Source organism: Musa acuminata, chromosome BXJ1-6 (genome assembly GCF_036884655.1).
Source record: "Musa acuminata AAA Group cultivar baxijiao chromosome BXJ1-6, Cavendish_Baxijiao_AAA, whole genome shotgun sequence".
Classification (NCBI taxonomy): domain Eukaryota; kingdom Viridiplantae; phylum Streptophyta; class Magnoliopsida; order Zingiberales; family Musaceae; genus Musa; species Musa acuminata.
Window position 1 is genome coordinate 43385398 of NC_088332.1, and position 17103 is coordinate 43402500.

Consider the following 17103-nt stretch of genomic DNA (forward strand, 5'->3'; position numbering starts at 1 on the left):
GTCCCTAATTCTTCTTCGAAGAAACCACTTTACCCACCGACCAACACTCATCACAAAAATGTCATCTACGGCCAAATCGATTCTACGGAAACCTTCGCCTCGCTCAGATCCTCCTCCCACGCGTCGCCACCGTCAATCCTCGAAGACCGCCTCCTCGCCTTGGCCACGACCTCCTTGCCCGCTTTCCCAGAGGTGGGGGTAGCGGCGGAAATGGATTCGCGAGGAAAGCAGCTGCTGGACGGGCGACTGTCGGCGAGCAACTTGGCCTCCTCCTTCCGCTGGAAGAGCTCCGAAAGGATGAGAATAAGAGACGCCATGGGGAAGCACGCACTCGAGTCTTACCGTCTACTCGTTAGGCTTGAATCGGATGAAAAGAGTGGGGGGGTGTTCCGAGCCTCTATTTAAGCTTGGGAAGAAGGCCGGCGGGTTTGGACCGCACACAAACAGCGTGAACAAGTTGGTGGCCTGCACACACTGCATCTTGCAAAGTAGCACATTGTTTCTAGCGATATTTTAACGATCTGATTCCTATGCGCCATTTTGCAGCAGCAGGGCTCATCGACGGACGATGGAATACAAACCATGTGTGGCAAAACCGTGGATTCCCCAGATAGTCGCGGCCGATGATGGCGCCTTTCCCCAACCACCGAAAGAAGCGCCTTCTGTCGTGGCCCCACTTGGCTCCGTCACCTCGCGAACAGGTTCGGAGATAGTTGTTGGCGTTGTTTCATGTCCTAGTCATTGATATATGATGATTAACCAAATCGAGAAGCAGGAAATGAATGCATTTCGTATTTTCTTATCATCATCATCATCCTAGTCGCCATATCATCACTGTTCTATATGTAATCGTTAATATTATATAACAGAACAAAGCACAATCGATACCCTCGACGTCTTTGTTGCCTCCCGAAAAATGATACGACAACGTATTACGAAAATTGTGAACATCGATGAATGCATCATCAACTCCTTTATATTTTTCGGCCGAAATCATATCCGATTTCGGGCTTTTCGAACCCAAATCCACTATTAGTCAGTCCAATCAAACCGGAAGCCTATTAGCCGGTCCACGTTGTCCGGCCCAGACATCAGCAATCAAAGAAGAATGGTTCCGAAGGAAGTGAACCATTCTTTTCTCATACTCCCCCTCTCCGATGGCAGATTCAGAGAAGGAGGCGACGGAAGCACCCACAACAATGTCGTTTCTCTTGTTGATTTCGTCATAGTTTCGAATCTTTTCTTTACCTTCGTTCATGCATGTCAAAGTGGATCTTTCTTTCTCTCCCTTTTTCTTTAGATCTATCTACAGATTTCTTGTTCTCGGGGGTTGCTTGTATTTTTGGGTCGGTCAAGAAAGACGCCGATCTTCATCTGTCGGTGTTCCTAGAAAAAGATGATAAAAAGGATTCTCCCAAGAACCTAAAATCTATGTTATGTGATTCATCTTGATGCAGATTTGACAAGATTATAAAGAAGGAGATCCCGTCCACCGTTGTTTATGAGGATGACAAGGTGCAAAAACTGTTTTGCTCTTCTTCCATATGCTCAATCTCTGAGACCCCCTTTTAATTCGTGTTGACCACTTGTTGTTGCTATGTGAAAATTAATGCAATTTGCTAAGGCCTCAAATGAATGCTATTACATTGGTTAAGCTGGACTTAGATGTCATGTTTCATTTGCTTGAATCAGTTATGTTCTTGTTTGTGTGATGCCCCAATTATTTGGGGTTGGCTACATGTGTCTTTTCCTACCAGTATAGGGAACTTGGTGGACGATTTTGGTAGTCCTAACACTAGCAAGAATTTAAGATATGTACCATAGAATTATCCTGGCTGAAGAGTGTCTGCTAGGTTCCCTATGACCATATTTTGTTAAGGATCTTCTTTGAAATAATGACTTGATGCTCTCATGTGACAGTGGGTTGATTTCTTATCCGAGTTGAGCATCTTCAAATTTCAGTGGCAGGCTGCACACAGCATTGTAGTTTAATGGCCACTAATTTTTGTGGATTTTGTAGCAACAAATATGCTATATGATTTCCAGAACCATAGCAAGAATGACCGTGTTGATCACGCCAGAGCAGTCCTGTCACTTACCAGTATAAAAAGTCACCAATTAGTTGTCCTGCACTTGCAGTTAGCTTCTGCTGGGTCAGTTGTTTTCTCCTTGAGCAACTAGTAATGATGTGTGCTATATAAATGATCACTAATATTTTTGTATTTATGTTCTTGCACAGGTTCTTGCATTCAGAGATATCGCCCCACAAGCTCCCACACATATATTAATCATTCCAAAAGTTAAAGATGGGTTGAGTGGGCTTTCAAAGGTGAGTAGTATATCAATTTAATTGACGAATCAGTGAATCAAGTTGCTCCTATAGTCTTGTAACTATCTGGAAAAGTAAATTGGCCAAAAGCACTTACAATGTAACCAATATACTAAAAGATCATGTGCGAGAATATGCATTACAAGAGTAGAATTATTTATCATATGATTGCTAATGATACAAGTCTGTTCCCGTAAGAAGAAATAACTTAATGGAGTAGAACATGGATATTTAAACTGTCATTTTATGTTAAGTTGTGTTGTTGTTGTCGGGAAAAAAATGGATGGTAAGTACCAAGCAGTCAAAGATGCTTTAGAGAAGTTTAAAGTCATACCTTCTTCTTGTATCTAAAGACAAATTGCTTCTTTCCCTGTCATGACAATCTCATACTTTCCAATAAACTGTTTCTTTGGCATGCCTACACAGAACTACATCAAAATATGTTAATGGTTGTTGGCATTTGTTTTGTGTAACTGTGACTAATTGGATAAGTGAAAATACTACCGGTGGTGCTTTACTTTTAATATTTATTTTCTTGTTTGTAAATTCTGTTTCAGGCTTGAATTATAACTCCTGGTACTGATAGCATATTTTAAATTGCTAGAGTTAGTTTTTAAGAAAATTTGGTTTTCAATGTTTGTCTGCATGAATATGTATACTATAGGAATTCATCTTTTTTATTGCAAAATATGGATTATGTAGTTTTTAAAATCCATGGCAATCGCAGTACTTACGTGTTACCGACTTCCTAACTTTGTGAAATACTCATAAACTCTCCATGATCACTGGGAATGCATATTAACTGAAGTGTTACTTTATGAATCTTTAATAATTATCAATGTCTGTACGTTTTGATATTTATACCTTTAATTGTTTTACTTAAGGATTAAGCATAGAATTTCTGAGCAAGATATATGTAAGAGAAGGAACTTTGAAATGAAACAAGGACATTTCTCTATTGTCTTTGTCTGCATTTTGGTTGTCATTTCTTTTTATAGGAAGTGGCAGGCCATACTTCTTTTGTCGACTAACCTTACCATTGTGTTCTGTGCCATCATCAAAAGGCTGAAGAGAGGCATGTAGAGATACTTGGCTACCTGCTATATATTGCCAAACTGGTAGCGAAGCAGGAAGGACTTGGAGATGGATTTAGGATTGTCATCAATGATGGCAATGATGCTGGTATGTTATCCTTTAATCATTTGTATTTGACCGAGAACCCATTCTGGTTCCTCTTGTTCTACCATTGGTTCATCTTTTCTTTTTTTCTTTTTTAATAATGTAGGTCAATCGGTGTATCATCTACACGTACATCTTCTCGGTGGAAGACAGATGAATTGGCCTCCTGGCTAATTAAGGCTCACTGTTGTTGTTTATTGCATGGTAAAATTCATCCATGCATCTCTCTTCTCTACGATGTTTCGAGGAATAGGCTCTATCTTTAGCCGTCTTCTTTTCTCTACTTGGTCGTCCGCATTCTATCATTGAAAATTTGAAACTATTATGCTGCTTTAATGATTTAAAGTTTCAATGAGGTACCACAAATTCAGAGAGATATCATGATTTGATTGTTCTTAATTTGATTGACTAAAATATAAGTCCTAAACAGTGCTTGGAAAAGCTAATTAACTGTGACATTATCGATTATTGTTGTTTCTTATGTCTATTGATTAAATTATTGCCAAATTATCCTCCTTCCCACCCGGATCTTAACTCGGCACAGATCAAAGGTGGGATAGTGGTTTGGTCAAACAGGTCCTTTCCAATTCCAATCCGATTGCTGTGTATAATTTACTGCTGTTTCTTTCTCAGATTTACTCCATTCCCCTTCTTCTCCCACAGGCCACAGCGCTTTAATGTCTGTGTTGTTCAGCTGCAGCAGGGGTTGAGAAGTGAAAGCTCAGACCTCACACGCAACCTCTCCCTCCCAAAGGCGAGTAATCGTTTCCTATCTATCTTACCTTTCTTAACCTGCATCATTACTTCAATTTTCCTATAGCATATCGATTTGTTTAGATTCATTGCAAGTCTCGTGGGATACAAGTAGATGTTCAATTCCGGTGTATCATAACAGACACAGCTTATTTATTGACTGCATGGGTATCATGCACCGACATGAAACACCTTTGCCAACTCCCACATCCGATATGGGAGTAGATCTCGATCGGTTTGTTATGGATTGGATGAGTCTAGGTCACGTGATCATTGATTAATCAAGTTAATAGGTGATGGTTGCGGATGCCGGTGAGTTCGTTCTCAACCAGGTTTGGAGATGAATGAGGTCGAGTTATTTTTAACATGAAAGATGAAGGTTTTGAGGAAACAATAATCGACCATTCAATTACTGTACCTAATGATCTTTTTTTTTATGTTGGAGCTTATCCCAAAAGATCATTTTTAACATCTCGATCCTTATGTTTTCAAAAGTTATATTGGGATATTTATATTTACGTAAGTAAAATATTGAAATCTTTATTTATATAGAGTTAAAAATATAATTTTATAAAATTAAAAATCAAGAAAGAAAAAAGAAAATTTTGTTTGAGCAATAGGATTTAACAGTTATATGAATCTCAATATAATTTTTAGAAACATAAGGATCAAAAATTTAAATATAACTAATTATACAGGATAATATTATGTGATTAACCCTCTGAAACATAGAGAGTTTGTTAAATCGGCTTAAAGCCAAATGAGTTAATTATTATGCATGTGAGTTTAAATAGTTTAGATAGCGAGTCTGCTTTCTGTCGATGAAGCACGTAATCTACCATCATCGTCCCGCACGGTAAACCGGACCGGACGGTGATGATGCATACATCAATTTGGGTTCGCTTTCTTTTCCACCACCGGCCCCCGACTTTAGTGTCCCGAGTCCCCCGTGCTCATCCGATGCCTAAATCCTCGTCCGAGTCATAAAGGCCGCACCAGCATTGAAGTAGCCGTCCACGTCTCCTTTCCCCGATGTGTTGGAAGTGGCCCCACCTGTGGCTTTCACCCTCTTGGTTCCCCTTGTCCAGCCGACGGTGCATCGGTAGCGACGACGTCAATCGCGTCAAGTTATTGATTGAAGTAATGTTTGAGTCGCCAAATAGACAGACTGCAAGCCCCGGCACTTTCGACGTGACAACCTTAAAACACTTGACCACTGCTGCCGCTGTCGATTCGGCGAGCAGACTCGTGTGAAAGGTGGTCCGACAACTTAGTTATAAAAAAAAGGTAAATAAAATTACTGATGAAAGTTTGTATTTACCCCCCTCTAAAGTTACGCAAAGATTTGAATCATTGTCTATATATATATATATATATATATATATATATTGCCCAACATTCGAACCGGATCATTAGGAGAAGGTCGGTCCCACGAAGTGATTCTCCGTCGGATTAGCAGTAAATACCATGGACCTGCGACAATAAAGGAAAAAAAAGAAAACGAGATCCTTCCCGCATTCCGTTCCCGGTGTCGTCAGTACCCTGCAGATAACCAATGGGACTGCTGATGTGTGTTCTGATGTCGATTCTCTTCTCCAACCTGCTATTCTTCCTCGTAAGGATCGTTCAACTGCATGCGAGAGCTCAACTCGCGTGGGGGTCGCACGACGTCCATCCGCCGGCGACGCGGAACGGGTCACACGAGGCGGCGGAGTGCGTCTTCTGCTTGTGCGACATCGAGGAGGGCGAGGAGATAAGGGAGCTTAGATGCAGGCACCTCTTCCACAGGAGTTGCCTTGACCGGTGGCTGGTGCGGCGGAGGGCGACGTGCCCTCTGTGCCGGGACGTCCTGCTGCCTCGTGAGCCGGCGACCGTGAAGAGTAGCGGCGGCGGTGCGGGGGACGACGACGAGGACGAGCTCGACGATTGGATGGTGATGTTGTTTGCGTACTTGAGATGGTGGATGCCATGACGTCCCTTTCGATCGCCCGACGCTCGCTGTCTGGCTTACAAGAGTATGTTGTCTGGGCTGGCCATCTCGCGTTATGGATCGCTTGTTTCTTCTCCTCCTCTTCGTTTGAATGATTTCTTTTCTTTGAGGGTTTTGCTCTCCGTTTTATCTTCTTCTTTGGTAGGCATGATATATATAGTTCACCAAAACTTCTTACAGAGAGAAAGAGAGAGGAGAAATACATCAACCGTGGTTGACCCTCTCCTTCGCCATCTCGACGAGTCTCTCTAGCTTTTTGTCGTTCTCGAACATCTCAAATCCATTGGAAGCGAGATTATTTTAGATCAGAAATAGAAAGCAGAGAGAAAAGTGTGTCGCTGCCATACAGGAAGTATGAATGATCATCTACGAAGAATTAGAAAAAGTGTTTGGACCGTCCAGAGTCCGCTCACCGCCCTCGACTCCTAAATAAGACAAACGACTGAGGCGTTTCGAATTCTATGGAAACCACACCACGGGGCAGGTTCATCATGATATGTACAAAGCTCACAGATATTTAGAATATAACCGATTTTTTATGTTATAATTTTGCCAATTCTGTGTGATATGGGATTCTCATACTGATCTATGACGGAAAGCATAAACTCAGAAATCGAGAGAAGAAATTGGATGGATCGAAATGTTAATGGTCCTCCGTTGCAGTAAGTATCCTATAAAACTAGTACAAGACATAGTAGGATGAAATACTCACCTCGTTTCGACCTCTGTAGCCACGCTCATGTCGAATCGACGTAAACGTCGCCTGCTGCATGCATGAACCCATCGTTCCAACAAACGTCGAGAAAGGAAACCACCAGGCTTCCTTGTGCAGATGGAGGATAGGCTGCCAACCCCTGGTTCCAAAACACAGAGAGAGAGAGAGAGAGAGATAGATAGATGATAAAACCTTGGAAAACCAGCACCGGCATGTATCGTAGAACCTGTGACACGCTCTGCCGGCATGTATCATAGAACCTGTCAGCTCCGGATCACGTAAGTTCCAGTGGAAAACCGGTGACTAAAGATTGCCTAGATTCAAATCTCTTATTGGTCATTTTCCACAATTCCAGATACAGTTCTTATCCTCCTTATGTACAAATCCGGGCTGGAGAGAAAAGAATTCCTGACCCGGCCAACTTTTTTTTACCACCGGCAAGGATATCCCAAAAATCTCCACATGTATGCATGTACAGGGCCTCTGAACCCAACTCTCTGGTTTTTTTTCTTTTTCCTTTTTTCCCGGGGGTGGGGTAGTTATGAACCACTGCAAAAAGTAAGTCAACAGGCGAGGCTGACTTATCGGGCACAGTAAAGCAGCTAGAACCTACACCAGCCCGGCTATCCATGGTGTGATTTCTCAGTCGACGGAACCACCACCTCTGCTGCTGCTACACTCTTTCCCGGACACCTTGTCTGCCTTCTCCTTAGCCCTGAAATCATCCAAACTGCGGTACTCTTCTCTAAGAAGCCTCTCCAACTCGGGGTGCTTCCTTAGAGGCTCGGTGCTTCCGCGATCTTCTCTGTAGTGATGAAATGCCCTAATATATGAAAATTTTGGCAATTAGTAATAAATCAAACAAAAATCGATGAGCTTCAGGTTTTATAACTACTGTTTACTCTTCTAGCATGTATTGTTGATGAGAAAGATGATACCAAACCAGAGAATTCCAACAAAACTGCATCAGGGGAAACAATTGGGTAAACCTTGGATACAGAGGTTAGACTTTATATCATCTATATCTTGCGTGGAAAATATATGTGGACCATTTGAACATCAGAAACAAATACACCATTTCTTTAATTATAAAAAAAAAAACTCTTCATATAGCGAAAAAAGTTGCTATAAATTAAAAGTTCCATGTAATTTCCTGCAAGATTTATGTCGATAAATTTATAACACATCTTTCCGAATTTAAAGATGCTGTGTCAAGCCATCAGAAAATCAATCAGAAGCTCATGCAACTTCTTTGTATAAATTTCTTTTGTGCTTTGATCAGTCCACAATATCCGTAAACAAGCTTTAGACAATGCAGGGCCAGTCTTCTCACATCAAATCCTAATATACTGGTAAACCATTGAATTGTAATAAATAATGAGAGAAGATATCACAGCTACTAACTTTAGCATACAAGATAACATGGAATATAGCATAAATTCCTCAAGCAAGCAAGAAAGTACACAAATGACACAGGTATGTAGTATATCTCATGTAAGAGATGGATGAGCTACACATCAGGAGCAAGCAAAAAATAACTAAACGTTAGCAACCAAGGAAAACAAACTGACAGTAGCACTATTAGACATATTACCAGTATTTTTCAAGACCATAAAGATTGCCTTTCTTGTAGAACTCAAGCGTAAGCTGTTCAAAATCATCATAAAGATCATCTCTAAAGTGTTTCTCCAACCCATAACTGAAAAAAAAAAAAGAGTAAAGAAAAGCAATTAGAATTATTCCAATTTTAAATTAATCACAACATGCAAAATAAAGCATTGTGAAACAAAAAGTTCAAGCCCAGAAATTTGTGGTTCCAACATATTCATGACATAATATTCAGCCAAACCTATAAAATCTGAAGAGACACTCTAGTCCATAATTATACTTAGCAGCTGCATCTTCCATTGCGAGCTTACAGAATTCATCGTACATGGATTTGTTGAACATGTCTCTGAGAAAATATGACCAGAACCGGTAGAGAGTATTCATTTCCTGCAAATAAAACAACAGATACTTCATACAATTCATCACAAATAAAATATATAGTATACCTTAGTCGAAGACCCAAACAGAATTTAAGATAAAATATACAGTTGAAACATAAATATTTCAGCATATATGGGAAGCTGCACATGTGCCAGCAGGGAAAACGGAATCATCAGGACATTAGTACAATGTTCAGAGGATAAATCAGGAACCTAAGGACAATGACACACTCCATTAACCCCAATAAGGTCAAATCAATTAAAACATTAAACGTTGTATGGCATATGCCATTAGCAAATGATGTCATCACCAGTCTTAACCAGGTCAAAGGTAGCTTTAGAACCCACATTTTTATCATGAACATCAAGGAAAAAATTAATTAATCATCAAAACCTACCTCACTGCAACCGATTCCTAGTCTCTTACGATCATTAAGACATTTCTTGTGGAACTTCAGATACCTTCATCAAGGAACGGCTGAATGAGAATGGGTACATATAATAAATAACAAATCATAAAATAGCACAAATGAAATAAACATTAATTATGGTGTTAAAGCATTTAAGGGTCTAATGAAAAATCATCTACTTTTGCTGCTTAAATTGATTTTCTTCTAAAAGCTGATGACTTGGATGCTGAAATGGTGGAAATGATTTTGGCATCGATCCCACAGGTGGACTCCCAGAAAGAAAACTATGTGGAGAGCAACTCAACTTTGATGACATCAATCTGGAATGTGAAAGTTGGAAGCAAAGATCAATAAGACATGATAATAAAGCTAGCTGTACCATTTAAACAGAAACTACCAATACTAACCCGGGATTTTCTGGTGGCGTTGATCCAAAAAAAAATCCAACCGAGTTGCTTGGTGGGCTCTCAGACACAATTCCATGATGATTTCGTCCACTGCCATAATTTCTAAAATTGCTTGGAAAAAGACGCCGTTTATGTGAGGTGTGTGATTTGCTGGTGCCTTTATTTTGGCGCCTTCGGGAATTAGCTTGACCAGCCTCTTCAGAGGCATTATTTCCAATATTTATGTTTGCCTTCAAATGCAAAGATGAGGATGCAGTGATGGAAGTTCTAGATTCCCCAGATTTATTCACTGTTCCAACCTTATTCCTCCGACTACTAGATCGTTTGGCATGCAACTCCTGCTAGTTACACAACACCAAAGACATTTATACATCTGCATCAGAGGACTAAAGTTCTACAGAAGAGCAATTGAACTTGACCCAATAAACAAAAAATGTCAATATCAAACTCAGATGGTACAAAACTATCATGCTTATGGCAAAAATGATAAATAAAAGGAATCAAACAACAACAAATTTATTTGACTTATATCACCTGCAACTTCAACAACTGAGAAAAACAAAAAAAACTACCTGCTCATAAAAATAAAGTCCGTCATTGATAGCAGATGCAAGTTCATTCGATATTGTCTCCGATTGCCCTGAGCCAGTCCTATCATCGTGGTCACCCCTAATATCCTGCAAATATCCATCATTACTGCAGAAACTTTATACAGCAGTACAACCACTAAACATGCCAACTCTGCCAACTGACCTATGGGAATTTACTGTCAAACATCATGTCTATCCAAAGCTATAGATGTAAATAGAATATTTTGAGTTAGTTTACAAGACATTGGTTTATACAAAAGCAGCAGATTGACAACAAAGCAAATTGCTTGATAAAGAAATTCAAATGACCTTGATCCACAAGTGAACATTTAAAGGTCCCCATGGCGTTTAAAAACCAACTTGTGTTGTTACTTGGTGTTTACACCAATGCAACAGAGGGATAATACCGCAGCAAAAAGTTTGATATCTTTAATTAAGAGAAAGGAAGTTTGAAGGTTGGCTTTTAACATCTAGAAACAAATTTCCATCCTTCATACTTGGAAAAAATTATCAAGAAATTTCCAATAATTTAAATCTAAGCTGCCACATTCATCCTCAGTGCAAATACTGTCAAGAGAGTTCGGATGATTATTTTTAAGCTTTTACCATAATATTACCTTTTTAGAATTTAAGAAGATTATTAACTTTAGTCATACTAAGAGTTCCCATGGTTCAGTTTTATTGATTTGGAGGACTTGAAGCAAGCTTAGATTTTTCAAACAGTATAAAGGTATCAGTGCAAATAAACTTTTCTTGGACTTTCATGCAGATTAAATAACATGACAAAAGGCAATGTCACGTGTAATTTTATGATGCAGGTAGAGCCTAACAATAACCTCACATGTAAAATATCTTAAGCTATAATTTGTGGTCAGACTAGGTTACTAACTTACACCATAAAGTAATTCACCAGGTAACATCAGAACCTGGAAACAATCAGTAAGCAAATTTTACTGAGACTGGAAAACTACAAAAATTCCATGAGATGTTTGTAAAAACCTGTTAACCTGACTCAAATAGATCCAGATGGGGAAACTTGACTGCTTAGTTAGTTGATATGACTTTGGTAAGCAAGTATCTTAAGCACCAGTTTCAATATAACCAGATCCAACATAATATGCTGTCCATTCGAAATTAACATGAAAGTCAAGATATCTTCATGTATGTTTTCCCTGGGTAGCAACTGGCACCAACTGCATATGGCTGACAATGAAGATAACGCCAATATGTCATATCCATGAACTCATGGTGACTTTAAAATAATACTATTTGATACACATTACACCCTATAATTATGGAAGAAGCTTCACTGATGATTATGGATGGTGCAAAAAATCAGTTTCAACCTACTGACATGACTGTCTTCATTAGAGGTCAGGAAAAATGGCCTATTTTCAAAATAGTGAGGTTTGACGTGATATAACCCAGCCCTTCACCAAGGTTCTATGTGCCATATACTGTGAGTGATGTACGTGCCGGCCACAACTAAAATTGCATGTTACTGACTCCTGTTGTTGCATGCAGCATTCTTTCACAAAAAGGAAGTGTACCAACATGAGTACAAATATTGTCACAGTCCATGTCATTTGCCATCTCTAAGGATGTGACTTAAAGTGAAAAACAGAGGCTAACAAATACCAAAAGAAATAGTTCCAAACCAATAATGTAATTCCACAATCAGCCCTGATTAGAGCTCCAATTGAACGACAGGTAATGTACCCTAAAGATGCTACGTACAAATTCATTTCTTTTCATCAAACACTAAAATACAAACACAAAGGTCTCTCCTCTTTGATTGAGGTACTTACAAAGCAGAACAATGTTTACAAAAATAAGAAAAGTGATCTAAGGCATGTTTGTTGCATGGAAAAATGCAAAAAACAAAGAATCTTTTATTGTATTTGGAATGTAGAAAAAAAAAGTTATTCTCTTTCCACAAAAATGCATTGAAGAGCCAATGAGAAGATTCTCAGATGTTTTCTTTTCATCTTCCATTGAGAAAAATCTGAAAAATGAAGTCAAATTTTCTTTGGAATCTGGAAAGTACTTGCCAGATCTTCGGGTTTCACTGTCAAACAAACAATGGAAAACATTTCCAAAGGAAAATGAGTTTTGTGAAATTTTCTGTACATTCAAAGACACCCTGGAGAAAGGATGTAACCGCAAGATACAAACAAGAAAAACAATATAGCAAGACTACCGTCAATAAATAAGAAAAGAACACCTTTTAATTTCAAAAGAAGGGATAAAAGAGAAATTTCTGCTTTTTCCATTTCTCTCCCAGTTAAATTTTTGGGTGTTCCTTCATCCTTATATGGCTGGGAAATAATCAATGCATTTGTTTTCACATAAAAACAGCAAGGTAAAACAAAGCTATTTGACCACTAAATGAACCCTTTAAACTTAAAATCAGACTGGATGTACGTGGAAACCAATGAAACACAACCAATTCAAACTTTACTTCACCAACCTCACCACTAAGCATGACAATAGCAATCATGCAATTTACTCACCTCTTGCTGCAAAGCATGGAACTAAGTATTTCAGTCTATGGACCACACTATAGTTGTTCAACCACTTCAACAGTTTCAACATAACATGCCTATGGAAGAATATCAACAATACGACTATTTTTTTAACTGCAGCATGCCATACTAGAGCAACAAACTGTACTGGTCTGAAAGGAAAAAGTATGCAAGTAGTGAATGAAATTTAATTCCTAACTTCAGAACACTTGTAACTTTTGGTACAAGACCTACATGAAAAAAAACACTTCATATGCACAAGACAGTTTTCAGTTATCTGCAATTTCAAGTATCTAATTTGAACTAAAATTTCTAACACACGTTTCAGAATATATTAAAATAAAATACTTAACCAAAGAAAAAAAAAGTCAACAAATAGGCAGCCCCAGAGAGAAAATCATCAAGCCAACTTATCCAAATTTATAATGGTTGATGTACAGTTAATAACTACATGAATTTTACCCACCTGAAAAGCAGATTTGATATGTAATTTTATAACATGGATCAGAGAAGCAAATATGACAGTGTGAAAAATTAGAGAAATTGGTTGAAAAATATTATCGTAATCTTGCCTGTGTCACAATTATGAGTCTATGCACATCTTGATCATTAACATCCATTTCATCCTCTTCATCATCAACTCTGTTGTATATTCCATCATCGGAGAGAAGGATTGAATAAGTAGTAGAACAGAAAATTCAACTAGTAAAAGTGAAAACCATAATTCAAAATAGAGCATTGTCATTACTATCACAAGGCATCTAAACAACATTGTATCAAGACTTCTTAAACAATGATATCTACAACATGAACTTGCAAGATCACAGAATTTGGTACTTTTATTGTTCAATCACTCACAACATGAAGTTGATTGTCCCTGATACATCTAGAGCCAAGCACCACTTATGCAATTAGATACTTTCACGGGCCAACTTCAGAGCATAATTCAAAAGCAAGGACACATAAAGACTAATTAAGGAAAAATTAGAAAAATATAGCGAGTCGTCTTAAAACTAAAAAAATAATTTAAGGTGACTAAAAATTCCACTCGCTTTGGATTCCCCATGCCATAATGCTATGTGCATAGATGACTTCTTAGTGTTTTGCTGTGATAATAAAACACAACTGAGCCAAGAAAAGAAGTACCAAGACTTATCAGCTACATAGATGTACTCTAGTTAGATAAGTGTCTGTCAAAGGTATCTAAATGCTATCATATTCTGCACCACAAAATTGATAACAACTGAGTGCAACATTTGAATATTCTTATACAAAATGTTATGATGTGCATCCAAGCCAAATAGATAATTTGTGATGAGGTATGCAAAAGCTAGTTCAGGAAAGGAAAAACTTGAAGCAGAATAAGGCACCTTAATAAAAGGAGCGCTTAACAGAATAAACCTCTTAATTACCTTTTGCGTAAAGAGAGATGTTCCATCTCGTTTGTTGTCTGCTCTAATTCGAGCTCCTCATCAAGCATAAATGTGCTTTGCGCATTGAAGATAAGAGACTCATCCAGGAAACCACTATCAAAACCTGAATTTTGTGTGCCAGAACTCTCTGTTTGGAAAAAAATTTTCTCGAGTTTAGGATCATTACTTGACAGGTTGGCTGCATCCTCTGAATTTCTGGAGCTAACAGCATCACCCAATTTAATATTGACATCAACATAGCTTCCAGTGGAGTCATTACCAAGTGTAAAACTACAACCACTGCAAGGATCTCTTTGTCCGGCCTCAGAAAATAATCCAGATTCTACCTCCTTGTTGTTCTTGCTATCTCTATCATATACTATTTTTCCATCACTAGTAGGCATGTCCCCAGTAATAAATTCTGAATACTTATTAGTTTCCTTTATATGACAATGATTTGTTTGATCTGAATATTCATCATTATCTTCAGTAACAGCTTGATGGCTATTGTGAGAAATGCAATGCCCATTAGTTTCAGTAGTATCAATATTCTCCACCCTGACAGAAGATTGGCTCTCCATGGGCTGAGGTTGTGGAGATAATGTAGCATGAGTTGAAACCTTAACCCACTTAGACCAATCACCACGCCGCCTTATTTTGTCATCCTGCCAATTCAAATAAGAATAAGAACCTAAAAACATAAAATAAATTCATAGTCTTTGTTTTACATATTTGACCAGATAAAATTAGCAAAATTAACTATAAAATAGCAAATCTTGTTTCTAAAACTACAAAATAACTACTGCAACCTTGACTTCTACCAAACTTGAGCCCCGCAAAGCATCCAGAATCAAGGGTATATTATTTGTCATTTTCTTTACCTGCAGGACCATCCATTTATCAGTAACAACATCTTGCAAATCTATTTACCATTGAAAGTTTATTCATATGGCATCACACGAAAATATTTAGCAGCAAAATAAAGTGTACCCTATTGAAATCCGCAATTCTATATATAGGTACCCATCCCTGCTCATCCAGTAATGATATCAAGTAAACATCTGTCTTCAAGTTCTCATCACTACAAAAGAATATTACAGTTAGAGCAATGAGACAAAAGAGAAAAATAAGGTACAAAGATGACTTGCTTTAAGTGGAACTACATCTACAGCTCTGACCATAAAAACATCACACAAGTTCAATTCATGAAATGATCCCAACCTAATGTTGAGATAGCACAGTTACATAAATGTGAAGTGCACATGTTGAAGGTCTCAGACAGAAACATACATGTCCTGTTTGCAACTTTGCATACCAGGTTTAACTGCAAACTTACGTTCAACAACTCAGAGCAGCAGCCCATGTGATAGAAGAATTAACACTAGATCAAATGACACGTGGCAAACATAAAAACCAACCTGAAATAGTACTCAATTTGCCTGACTATATTAGTTCTCAAAGCAGCCATCTCCGGTGTTAGACTGGGATAGACAGGAGGAGAAGGATGTGAAGAAAAGCGAGGAGGGCCATGCATCATTTCAAGAGGAGCAGGAGACACATAATACATGGGAGGGGGAGGACCTGAGATTGAGCAACATAGATTAGTTATGCAAAAAAGCAATATGATTCCAGTTAAAAAAAAAAAAAAAAAAAAAAAAGGGAACATTTAGATGAAATATTACCAGTGAAACCAGGTCCATTAATGAATCCAGGAGCAGGACCAACAAATCGTGGAACTGGCCTAATAAAAGTTCTTGGTCCAATAGCTTGTGGCATATTGATGCTGTCCCTCGGACCAAAAGCCTGATGATTGCCCCATGTTTGATTGAAATTGTTAGGAGGTTCACAAACATTATATGGTCTACCACCATATCCAGCTCCGGGATGCCAATTACTTGGATCTCCTCGTGGTAGTGGCTGAAGATTTCTGTTTCCCTCATTTCCTCCAGCTTGACCGGTTGGGACAAAAACTGGCATATGAGATTCCCCAGATTTCACAATGTGTGGCTGACCATTAGGAAATGGTGTGCGGCATGTCTGATAAGCATAATCATGAACTATCAGGGTTTGAGGTTGTAAAACTGGATAGAATACTGGTTGCCCTGGTTGTTGGTGGTATGCAAAGTGTACAGGAAAAGATGGCCCACCATTAACTAGTGTGTTACGTCTGGGACCATGCTTGTTAGAATGCACTGAGTGATGCTTGGAAGAATTGTTACTTCCAAATCCACCAGATTTGCCCATGCCCATCGACCCCTGAAAAGAAAGAGGAATACGCTCACAGACAATATCCTTAAAATGAAAACTAATCACCAAACTAGTACATAAAAAACACACAAAAGAAGGTACAAAATTTGTAAACTTCTAACAATCGTCAATTTTTACAAACAAAGCTGAATTGAACAGAAATGAAATACACTTTCCCATATATAAGCTACAATGTATAGAAATGGAATATATGTTTCTTGTTTAACCATAAAAAAAATGAATGTTGTTCTCCATTATTTCTCCTCCAACAAGCATATTTAGCCAGCCTGTAGATTCTTATGCTAAATAATATATCGTACATCTACTGACCATTGTTTGGGCTATCAACCAGAGCACGGATGGTAACACAGGAATCTTGATTCTTGAACAAACTGGAGAACAGCTTGCAGTGCATCCGCATACAGTTTATAATGAGCAGACCTTGTTGAGTCACGTACTGAATCAGTCAAAGGATTAAGGAAACTTTCTGTGTGACTCAAGTCACTCAACCATAACTCAAGCTCAAGTCAAGCAGAATCAGCCCAAGTGATAACCAAA

At 38.5% G+C, this 17103-nt stretch overlaps 3 protein-coding genes across 5 annotated transcripts in view; 2 read left to right on the forward strand and 1 right to left on the reverse strand.

Annotated features, from left to right (window-relative positions):
- Positions 1 to 1096: 1096 nt before the first annotated feature.
- LOC135677169 (14 kDa zinc-binding protein-like) lies at positions 1097 to 3964 on the forward strand. The gene is made up of 5 exons (XM_065189166.1): positions 1097 to 1201; positions 1458 to 1515; positions 2240 to 2329; positions 3394 to 3511; positions 3615 to 3964. The coding sequence occupies exons 1-5, from the start codon at positions 1158 to 1160 to the stop codon at positions 3680 to 3682; spliced, it is 378 nt and encodes a 125-aa protein (XP_065045238.1). The 5' UTR covers positions 1097 to 1157; the 3' UTR covers positions 3683 to 3964.
- Positions 3965 to 5816: 1852 nt separating this feature from the next.
- On the forward strand, positions 5817 to 6233 carry LOC135677566 (probable E3 ubiquitin-protein ligase RHA1A). The gene has a single exon (XM_065189929.1). The coding sequence runs from the start codon at positions 5817 to 5819 to the stop codon at positions 6231 to 6233; it is 417 nt and encodes a 138-aa protein (XP_065046001.1).
- Positions 6234 to 7266: 1033 nt separating this feature from the next.
- LOC135677171 (la-related protein 1A-like) overlaps positions 7267 to 17103 on the reverse strand; it is an 11733-nt gene continuing 1896 nt past the window's right edge. The window contains exons 2-14 of one of the 3 annotated variants that reach the window (XM_065189168.1): positions 15981 to 16554; positions 15717 to 15879; positions 15289 to 15379; positions 15108 to 15179; positions 14299 to 14963; positions 13459 to 13528; positions 10344 to 10448; positions 9772 to 10109; positions 9544 to 9684; positions 9353 to 9416; positions 8816 to 8961; positions 8561 to 8665; positions 7267 to 7789 (exon numbers count right to left, since the gene is read on the reverse strand). In XM_065189168.1, coding sequence (XP_065045240.1) covers positions 7609 to 7789; positions 8561 to 8665; positions 8816 to 8961; positions 9353 to 9416; positions 9544 to 9684; positions 9772 to 10109; positions 10344 to 10448; positions 13459 to 13528; positions 14299 to 14963; positions 15108 to 15179; positions 15289 to 15379; positions 15717 to 15879; positions 15981 to 16554 — 2715 coding nt within the window. In that variant the 3' untranslated portion in view covers positions 7267 to 7608. Of the gene's footprint in view, positions 7790 to 8560; positions 8666 to 8815; positions 8962 to 9352; positions 9417 to 9543; positions 9685 to 9771; positions 10113 to 10343; positions 10449 to 13458; positions 13529 to 14298; positions 14964 to 15107; positions 15180 to 15288; positions 15380 to 15716; positions 15880 to 15980; positions 16555 to 17103 lie in introns of all 3 variants that reach the window. The other 2 variants (XM_065189169.1, XM_065189167.1) reach the window with 2 other exon arrangements.

Bases quoted from the DNA above. Each gene is read 5' to 3' on its own strand.
- LOC135677169 (XM_065189166.1), top strand. From the start codon at position 1,158: ATGGCAGATTCAGAGAAGGAGGCGACGGAAGCACCCACAACAAT. The intron at 1,202-1,457 runs GTCGTTTCTCTT...ATCTTGATGCAG, and splicing joins ACGGAAGCACCCACAACAAT to ATTTGACAAGATTATAAAGA. The intron at 1,516-2,239 runs GTGCAAAAACTG...GTTCTTGCACAG, and splicing joins TTGTTTATGAGGATGACAAG to GTTCTTGCATTCAGAGATAT.
- LOC135677566 (XM_065189929.1), top strand. From the start codon at position 5,817: ATGGGACTGCTGATGTGTGTTCTGATGTCGATTCTCTTCTCCAACCTG.